Source organism: Mustela nigripes, chromosome 1, assembly GCF_022355385.1.
Source record: "Mustela nigripes isolate SB6536 chromosome 1, MUSNIG.SB6536, whole genome shotgun sequence".
Lineage (NCBI taxonomy): Eukaryota > Metazoa > Chordata > Mammalia > Carnivora > Mustelidae > Mustela > Mustela nigripes.
The window spans coordinates 1,427,142-1,436,550 of NC_081557.1; the positions used below are offsets into that span (position 1 = coordinate 1,427,142).

General features: G+C 65.2%; 1 protein-coding gene across 4 annotated transcripts; it reads left to right on the plus strand.

The window, feature by feature from the left end:
* The first annotated feature begins 2,491 nt into the window (after positions 1–2,491).
* On the plus strand, positions 2,492–9,183 carry MRPL23 (mitochondrial ribosomal protein L23). Of its 4 annotated transcripts, none has more exons than XM_059398620.1 (5): positions 2,492–2,598; positions 4,257–4,379; positions 5,165–5,247; positions 5,814–5,887; positions 8,978–9,183. In XM_059398620.1, exons 1-5 carry the CDS (start codon positions 2,525–2,527, stop codon positions 9,149–9,151), a joined length of 528 nt encoding a protein of 175 aa, XP_059254603.1. In that variant the 5' UTR covers positions 2,492–2,524; the 3' UTR covers positions 9,152–9,183. The 4 variants fall into 4 exon arrangements, with proteins under 4 accessions (XP_059254603.1, XP_059254622.1, XP_059254613.1 ...); XM_059398630.1 differs by lacking the exon at positions 2,492–2,598 and adding an exon at positions 2,807–2,841; XM_059398645.1 differs by lacking the exon at positions 2,492–2,598 and adding an exon at positions 4,088–4,173.
* The last annotated feature ends 226 nt before the right edge of the window (positions 9,184–9,409 follow it).

Below are 9,409 nucleotides of genomic sequence, written 5' to 3' on the forward strand. Positions count from 1 at the left end.
GGAATTGGCAGAACCTGGAAGGAGCAAAGCGGGCCTTCGGCAGGTGGACGGACGAATGGTGACCCACCCACACAAGGACGTATTATCAGTACTAAAAAGAAATGTGCTGTCGAGCCATGAAAAGACATGGAGGAGCCTCAATCGGATCTTATGGAGTGAAAGAAACCCAAGAGAAAAGGCAAGGCCCTGGGAGATTCCAGGGAAAGGACAGGCGATGGCGATGGCGGAAGCAGAGGGATCAGTGGTTGCTGGGGGCTGAGGGCGGTGAGCAGGAGGAGCACAGGGGATTAGGGCCGTGAAACTGCTCCGCATGAGCCCATGATAGTGGATTCATGTCCTTATACTTTCCTCTAAACTCACAGACCATCCAACGTAAGAGTGAATCCCAAGGTCAATGGTAGACCTCAGTCAGTAACAATGTCTCAGTTTCGGCCCATCGATTGTAACAAAGAGACCAGCCAGCGCAGGCTGTTAACAGTAGGGAAGCGGGTGGGGAGACACTAGAATTTCCTGGTACTTTGTGTGCAATTTTTCTGTAAACCTGAAAATGCTCTAAAAACAATGTCTACTAAAAACAAGTGAAAACAAACCAATAAAAAGTTATCAGAGCATGGATCTGATGAGACCGGGGAGGGAGGAAGACAGAAGGGCTCTCCGGTGCCCCCGGCGCGGGCAGCAGCCTCCGCTTAGAAACCCCAGGCCTGCTGGGGAGGAGCCCCGTGCGTAGAGAATCAGAGGGGTGGGGGCCGAGGGTCGAGGGCACGGTGGAGACCCCATCCCTGCCCGCACCCTCCGTGAGGACCTCAGCTCCCTATTCAGACGTGACCCCTCTCCTTGGGGCAGCAGCCCTCCTCAACCCACGCCAAGTCCACTGACCGCTGTCCGCCGCTGAGCCTCACCCAACTCGGAGTCCAGCATCCAGCCACACCTCCAAAGGCCCTTCCCAAACAATGACACGCCTGGGAGGTCAAACAGCGCTTCCTAAAAAGAAGCCTCCTGGCCCCGGGGACCCCCATAATCCAGCTCCCTCACTCTCCCTGCCGCTCAGCGTGCTTCCTCTCCACTGACTTCTTCCCACACAGGGCCTGGGGGCCTGCCCTTCTGCCTTCTCCGGGCCTCCCCCAGCAGGCAGGCCGCCCCCGCTGTGGCAGCAAACCCGTCCCCAGTGCCTGCCCCTCATCTTCAGTATCTGCATTCCAGGGGAACCCACTTATGCCAAACACAGGGAGAAGGAGGGCGCTCCGGCCCCTCTCCACGACCCAGGCTGTCCATTTCTCAGCCTGGGGCAGCCATCAGCTTCAGCCTACCCTGCTGCCTTCCGCACCATCCACCCCGACCCTAGAGGTGAGACCCTTTCCCTAATTCCTAGGGGTCCATTCTCTCCCTGAAGATTGCCTGACACCCCCCTCATGTCCTCCTGGCTCTGAAGAGCATTGAAGTTGCTGTTGGTGCCGAGTCAACAGGCCACTGTGGTGGGGGAGAGGCAGCTAAGGGGATGGAGGAACGGCCAGAAGCCATGATGCACAGGAGACAGGTCAAGCGTGGGGCCTCGGGCTGGAGGAGGAGGCTGCAACCTGGCCCTCCCCAAAGGTCTTCATGCAGGTTGGGAGGAGGGGGCATGAGGTCCCAGATGTGCCCTACAGAGCGGGCGTCCCCTGAGTAACGGCTGTACGGGAAGCTGTACGGCAAAGGGGACCCAGGGGTGGGAAGAGGGGCCCAGGGCTGCCTGGAAGCGCTGTGAGGGGCCTTGGAGACCCAGATCAGGGAAGGGATAAAGCCACCCTGGCCAGGTGGAGAGACGGACCTCACATGAGGGCCACGCACCCACCCCTTTCCCACTTTCCCTCCCCCCACCTCTGCCAGCAGCTGGAAGACTGGCTGCCCACGGTCTACAGTTCCTGCGGGCGCCAGGGCATGGCCTATGGGGTAGTGTGGGGTGCAGAAGGGTGTGGCGGGGGACATGCGGGACTAAGAGGATGCTGCGGGGCGTGGGCGGGGTGTGAGGGGCAGAGAGCGGGAAGGCGAGGTACTGGGGCGAAATGGGTTCTAGACGCTCAAGGGTGTGCGGGACTTGGGAGAGACGCCGGGGGCCTCTGGGCTCTTACAGGGATGCAGGTCAGCGGTGCTGCTCACATGGGCAGGCCAGGTAGAGGCCAGGTGCGTGGGGCAGGGACAGTGGGTGGGGCAAGAGCAGGGGGGTAGGGACGTGGGTCGGGGGCGATGAGACAGGAAGATGGGGCAGAATGAGACAGGTGCAGTGAGTGCGGCAGGTGCGGTGGGCGGGGCGGTGAGGTAGGGGTGCAGTGAGGGGCGGTGGGCGAGGCAGTGGGCGGGGCGGTGGGGCAGGTGCGCGGGGCGGGGCCGAGGCAATAGGCGGGGAGCGGTGGGAGGATCGTGGGCGGAGCGATGCAGTGGACGTGGCCCGTTAACGGGGCGGGGCGGAGGGGCAGGTGCGCGGGGCGGGGCAGGGGCGGGGCCGTGGGCGGGGCGCCGCGGCCCCTCCCGGAAGCCAGGGGGCGCTGTGATGGGTCCACGCAGGCCATGCGCGCCCCTCCTTCCGTCCGCGGCCCGGAAACCGGCGATGGCGCGGAACGTGCTGTGAGTGGCGGGGGGCGCGGGCCCGGGGGGCGGGGAGGGGGCGGTGCCGGTCGGGGGTCTGCGGACGCGGCGCCCACGTGGGGCGCACGCGAGGGAGGGTCGCCCCGCCCGCGTCGCCGGGACCCCCGCAGCCCCCGCAGCCCCCGCAGCCCCCGCAGCGCAGGCGACGCCCCGGCTCCCGGCGAGCGGACCGGCCCAGAGCGAACGAGCGCCGCCTGCACGCATGCGCGTTGGCCTGGCGGGGTGGGGGGTGCGCCGGCAGGTGCCGAGGGCGGGCGCGGGCCGGGGAGCAGGCGGGGCGGCGGGCTTGGCCGCGGGGCGGCGTGTCCACGCGGCGGCCGGGGCGGCTCGGGAGGGGCGCGGGGGTGGGCGGGGGCGCGGGGGAGTCACCCTCGGGGCCCCGGGGAGGTAGGGCCGGCGGCAGCCCGCCAGGGCGCGGTGCTTGGAGCAGGCCGGGGCAGTCGGGAGCTGCCCTTGAGCGGGGTCGGGCTTGGGGAATCGGCGGGAGGGTCCGGCGGGCGGAGGGGCAGGGGGGCCCCCGGCGGTGCGGGCCGGGCGTGGAGGGCCGGGAGGAGGAGGCCTTGGACGCCAGGGGAGAGTCCTGACCTGCCCGCCCTAGGCCCCTGACCTCTGACCCTCACCTGGGCGTCCCTCCAGCCCCAGGCGGGGTCTGAGCCCCCGCGTCCTGACCCGCACAGCTGCCCCAGGGCTGCCCTTGTCCCCCTGCAGTGCTACAGCTGGTCAGCAGGGGGAATAAGTGAGCCCTTGGGTGGCCGGCCTTGGCCCTAACTCCAGTGGAGGGTACAACGAAGCAGGCCTCTTGTTCCGCGGGCGGGAGAGGACAGGCCCGCGGCCTTCCTCAGCGGTCCTTCCAGCCTCCCCCAGTGCCCACCCTGCTGGGCAGCTGCCACGTGGCGACACGGTCACGGGCAGATGGCATGTGACCAGTCCGTCCTACAGGTGCCCTGGCCTCCCAGAGCCCCCGCACTGCCCACAGGCCCCAGGTGCCTGCTGGGCCCTGAGGCTCACTGCTCCTCTCGCCCCCCGGCCCTCCTCATCCTCACCCGCTCAGAATTTGGTCTCCCTGAGCCTCCCTTTCAGGGTGCCACAGGCAGGGCTGCAGAGTGGCCCCAGGCTTACCCGTGAGACCCGCAATGGCGCCGGGTCCCCGGCATGCCCCACCCCCCAGGCCCGGCCCCTGCACACCGAAGGCGTCCTCCTCCCCTGGCTGTGGTCGTGGGCCGTGACCTTTCACTGCTCTCCAGCGGCCTCTGCTCGTTCTGGGTCGGGGAGTGGGTTAGCAGGGCCTGGTGATGGGTGCTTCTCCCCACCACGCAGAGTCTGTGCAAGTGACGCCCGCCCCTGCTGCGGGGTGAACCGGGGCTGTGGCCCCACGGCAGGCCAATTGCTTGAGGCACTAGACAAGTCCTTTCCTAAGGGCCGCAGCCCACACACGTTGGTGGGTACACGAGTCTTGGGGCCCACGCTGGGCCAAACCGTGCAGTGAACCAAGGGGACCCTGGGGCGCTGGCCTGGGGAGAACTGCTCCCTTGGCTTCCTGCTGCTGCTGCTGCGGTGGGTAATCGAGCCGTGGTCCGCCAGGGGCGCCCCGGGGTCCTGTGTTCTGTGTCTGACATGAACGCATCCCCCCCTCCCAGGTACCCTCTATACCAGCTGGGTAACCCCCAGCTCCGCGTCTTCCGAACAAACTTCTTCATTAGGCTGGTGCGGCCCGGCACGGCCCAGCCCGAGGACACCGTGCAGTTCCGGATCCCCATGGAGTAAGCCCCTGAGGAATGCAGGCCGGGGAGTGTCCCCTCGTTCTGCAGGGGTCACAGAACCTGGCTCTTTTGTGGGGCTTCTCCCCGCTGTGGAAACACCACAGGCAGCCCTCTGAGCTGCTCTGCAAATATTGACCGAGGGCTTGCTGTTTGCAGAGCCTCGGGTGAGGCCAGGCTGCCCCCCATGCCCTCCCATCCCCCAACGACTGCCCCTCCCCCCGCGAGGCGAAGCCCCATGGAGGCCCCACACTTCTTTGCCTCCGCACTTGAACTGCATGGAGCTCCGCGCTGTTCCCAGGCGCCTGGCCCCAGGCTCTCCGAGCTGTTTACTGCAGCTTCCAAAAACCTAGTTTTCCTGGTGGTTCCCTTACCGAGGCCCCCAGCGCCAGAGGGACACACAACCCTGTCCCCAGACTGCAGGGCCCTGCTGCAGAGCCTCAGGGTGTGACTGTCCCAGGGCAAGGGGCTGGGGGTGGCTGGGCAGGGCCATTTTCAGTGGAAGGAGGAGGGGGCCTCGCCCACCAACTTTTAGGGAAGGCCCGGTGGGATAGCAGCTGTGCATGAGACTGGCCCTGGAGGGCTGGGCTCCTGGCAGCAGGGGGCACCCCCACACTGACCCTTCCCTGGGGAGAGCTCTGCCCGGGAGCCTGGCCCCCAGTGAGCATGAGCTCCCTGCGGCCTCCCCCTACTTGTGTGCGGGGGAAGGGAGAGACCGCGGGTGGGTCACGTGGCTGCTGTTCATCTCAGCCTGGCTGGGACTTGCTTTTCTTCCATCTCTACCCCAGGATGACCAGGGTGGACCTCCGGAATTACCTCGAGCGTATCTACAACGTGCCTGTGGCCGCCGTGCGGACAAGGGTGCAGCATGGTGCGTGCCAGACCCCTGCTGCCCTCGGTGGGGGTGGGCGAGCCCAGGAAGCCTCATCCCAGCCTCTGCGGGGTGCTGGTTCTTGCCCTGGAACCGAGGTGCTCGGGGTTGCGGTGGCTTCCCGGGCCCACACTGCTGATGGAGCAGAGCTGGGGCTGGAGCTCGGGTGGGCAGCCCCGCTCTTGCTCTGGGCTCTGCCCTCGGCTGCCTCGGAAGCAGGGTCAGCAGAGCGCTTTCTTCTTGGTTCCCTGACCCCCTTGTTCTTCTATCCTGGGCCCCGACCCCCCACTGCACCCTGAGTTGTAGGGTCACTGTGCTGACAAATGGGAGAAGGGGTCTCCTGATTTCTTCTAGACCCATTCGGGAGCGGAGACGCACAGTGGCGACGCCATCTCCTCACGCCCACTCTAGACCCACAAACCGGTCACGTTCGGGTGCGACCCATTGCCCTCTGTGGGAGACCAAGTCTGACGTGTTTGCCTCTTTCTAGAAAGTGGGTTTCTGGATGAGTTGGACTGAAGGTCTCGTGCTCATAGTACAGTGTGTTGTGCCCCCCCCCCCCACAGGTTCTAACAGGAAGAGGGACCACAGGAACGTCAGGGTGAAGAGACCAGACTACAAGGTGGCCTATGTGCAGCTGGTGAGTGGGCTTCGGGCAGAGGCCCAAGTGCTGGGCGTGACTTACCACCACCGTGACCTTGGTGCGGGGGGGCGGGGTGGGGGATGTGTTTGTGCAGCAGCCCCCGCCTGGGGCCCAGGGAAGCCCTGAGAGGCAGGAGCTCAAGGCCTGTGGCGGGCGCAGGGCAGAGCCTGCACTTAGTCCTAATCCCAGCGAAGCCCCAGGCGGAGCTGGGGCTCAGAGCACAGTCCGTCCCTGTGGGGAGAGGGTGCAGGCCCGCTCTGTCGTGCCTTTGGACTTTGAATGTGCTTTGGGCTTGGGCAGGCCCACTCATGCCCAGGGGTCTGGGCTTAGATGGAAACCAAAGCTCCTGGCTCTGGAGAGCGTGTCCTCAGAGGGACAGGGCCCTGGAGGACAGGGGCGGGGGAGGCAGTTGATGGCTTGGATCTTAGAGCTGGACCCGTTGCAGGTGCCCCGGGGTCCTGGCTGAACCCCCTTCCCTTTGGGCTGAGCTGTATGGCTCCAGCACATTCTGCCAGGTTCTCTTGACCGTGTCTCCTGCCTGTCCTGGGGCATGGGGAGAGGGTCCACTGCCCATCTCCGTCTAGGGGAGAGGCAGACCCACAGCCCCAGAGCCCCCTGCTTAGACTCCACCCTTCCCACGGGGATCCCAGACGAGCTTGGGCAGATGAGCCCTCCCGGAGATGGCCTGTCCCCCACCACCTGTGTGCAAACCTGCCAGGGTCGGCCCTGCAACCAGGGTGCATTCGCTGCCCCCACTGCTTGAAACCCCCCAGTGAGGGGGTGGCTTCTAGATTCTTCCATACCGGTGTTGACTGCCCCCGCTGAGCCTGCGGCAGGAGGCGGCCGCCCGTGGCCGCTAGATGGCAGTAGCGCTATTGTGCAAACCTCGCCGGGGCGGCCGCTAGTCAGGAGGGTCAGCGTGGCAGCTTCTCTGAGAAACAGTCACAGTTGTTGTTCTAAACAGGGGCCCGTGTAATTATTTGGCCTGATATTTGCCGTGCTTAAAAGCAGCCAACCCAGGTGGAGAGAGCGCCCGTTGGCCATATAAAGGCGCCTGTGTCCTGAGTGTGAAATCAGGCCATCTGTCTCTGTCACGCGTGCGGGCAGACACCCCCCTCGCGGGCACTCGCCACCCAGCCCTCCGCAGGCCAGCGACGGTTACAAGTGGCTTCTGAGTCCGCCGAGCCCTCGCATTCTTCCCCGGGCCCCACCGCAGCCCGCTCCGACCCCGCGGCCCAGCTGCCACGGGGCGCGCCTCTTTTCCCACATGAAGCCGGGCAGCGTGGCCGGGGGCAGGGACCCCACTGGGCAGGAGTCCTGCCGGCCCACAGCGACAGTTCGTCGTGGGCCCCCTGCCCCCAAGTCCTGCATGCCCCGGCCCGGCCTGCAGACCAGCAGGAAGCTCAGGCCCTTGCCCCCCGAAGGGGTCCCTTCTCTGCCCCTTGCTGCCGGGGCCGACCTCTCCCAGCGTGTCCCCGTGGGCCCCGCTCTGGGGCTTCTAAAAACAGAGCTAATTGTAAAGCACACAGAGGGTCAATCGCGAACACAAATTAAGTTTCCGAATCTATTTTGAGTTGACTGCTGCGGAAGAGCCCGTCCGGCGGGGCGGGGGCCCCATGTTTCCCCCCGACAACCTGATACACATCTCTGCGGGCCTGCGTCCCCCCTCCACAGCCCTCCGCACGTCAGCGGCCAGCCAAAGCCCTCTGGGGCCCAGGCGGTGGCCCGGGGGGCGCTTGGGAGCGCCGGCCCAGGGCCGGTTCCCACACTGCTCCTTCCCCGGCCTGTTCTGCTGACCCACTCTGCGCCGTGAAGGGGGGTTGAGGGTTCTCGTTGGAAAAGCACAAGGTGATGGTCCCCAGAGAGGGACGCGCGCAAGTGGCCCTGGTCTCTGGTGAGAAAGGAAGAACCCCCACCGGCTCCGTGTTCCCGGAGCTCTTGCAAACCGGCATCTCGGTGCTTATATTTTAAAATGTCGTTTTGGGTCCTCCCCTCAGAAAACCAGCAAAATCACCTCGATGTGTTAAACATAAATCCCTGTTCTGGGCAGTCAGCCTGCGTGGAAACTGCCGCCCTTCGGTGTTTTACAAAGAAAGAAAGTGCCCTGTTGAGCGGGTGAGCTCGTCCTGCCCCCGGCCGGCTACCAGGGCCCGCGGCCCCGCTGTCTACACTCGGGCCCGCACGCCGCGCCATGCGACCAGAATTTATAAACCTTCCCTTCTCGGGTGGGGCGTGGGGGCTGTTTCAGATCATACTTGGCCGCCTGCCCAAAGCCAAATTTCTTTACAAAACAAGGGTCTCCAAGAACCAGTGCACTTTACTGATTTTACGTATTAAAATTTTCCAGATGCGGATGCTGTCCTCCATACTTTTCTGCCCGTCTGGAAACAGACAGCGCTGCCCTGGTGTGCGCCCCCTCACTCCCCCACCCCCATGCCCTGATCTTGGGGGGCCGCTCGTGAGCCGAGGCGAGCTGAAAGGCACCTCACTGTGGCTGGGGTCCCCCCTCCGCGCCCGCAAGGGCCGGTGCCCTGCACACGTGCTGGGGGTCTGGGCTGGGGCTTGGCCGACGCTGGCACATTCTGAACTTTTAGTGAAAGACGTAAAACCAGTTAATTTGCAAAGCCGGTCTTGATTTATAGACTGCTGCATATGTACATTTCTTTGTACGTTATATGCGTTTTATTTGCCGAGCTCCGAGCCAGGAGGAGGGGTAGGCTTTAATGTGGGTAAAGGCCTGTAGGTATTTTGGATGGAAAAAGTCTCAGCGCGGCACCAGACGTGACTCGTGCCGTGTTTTCCTGTGCCTCACTCCTGCCCCCCGGTCCGACCGGGCTGCCCCCACGCCCGTGAATGGGCGCTTTGCTGGGCTGCTTTTAACGAGGCCTCCGCCTCCGCAGACACCCCTCCATAAAGAGATAATGCCGATGAAAAGGGGGCAGTGTCCAGTGGCCGGCCGACATGTTCGCGCTCCACACGGGGACAGTGCCCCGGACTTGCGGCCGCGTGGCCATCTCCGGGGGCTTGGGGCAGGAGGGTCCCGGGGCCAGTGTGGTGTCCAAGCCCAAGTACTTGTCTCCCCGGCAGGCCCACGGACAGACCTTCACGTTCCCCGACCTGTTTCCCGAGAAAAAGCAGAGCCCCGACGGCAGCCCCAGCGGTGGCGACATCCAGGACAAGCTCCTAGAGGAGCAGCGGCAGCGGCAGCAGCAGAGCCAGGATCCCCGGCGCGGCGGCGTGCCCGGCTGGTTCGGCCTGTGACGGCCGCAGTAAAATCCCACGTGTGGAGCAAAGCCCCAGGCTCTGTGTCCTCTGTCCAGCGCCCCCCGCACACAGGGCACCGGCCTGCAGGGACACGGTCCGGCCCTGGGAGCCTCAGGCTGGGGAGGGGCGGGGCTGGGGCCCAAGCGGGGTCTTCGTGAGGCAGGTCGTGCGGGCAGCTTGTCAGGAGGGGCAGGGCGAGCGCCACGGGCCGGGAGCCGGTCCCGTTGAGGGACGGGGGGCACCGCCAGTGGCTCT

Bases quoted from the DNA above. Each gene is read 5' to 3' on its own strand.
- MRPL23 (XM_059398620.1), top strand. From the start codon at position 2,525: ATGGGTCCACGCAGGCCATGCGCGCCCCTCCTTCCGTCCGCGGCCCGG. The intron at 4,380-5,164 runs GTAAGCCCCTGA...TCTCTACCCCAG, and splicing joins CAGTTCCGGATCCCCATGGA to GATGACCAGGGTGGACCTCC. The intron at 5,248-5,813 runs GTGCGTGCCAGA...CCCCCCCCACAG, and splicing joins GCGGACAAGGGTGCAGCATG to GTTCTAACAGGAAGAGGGAC.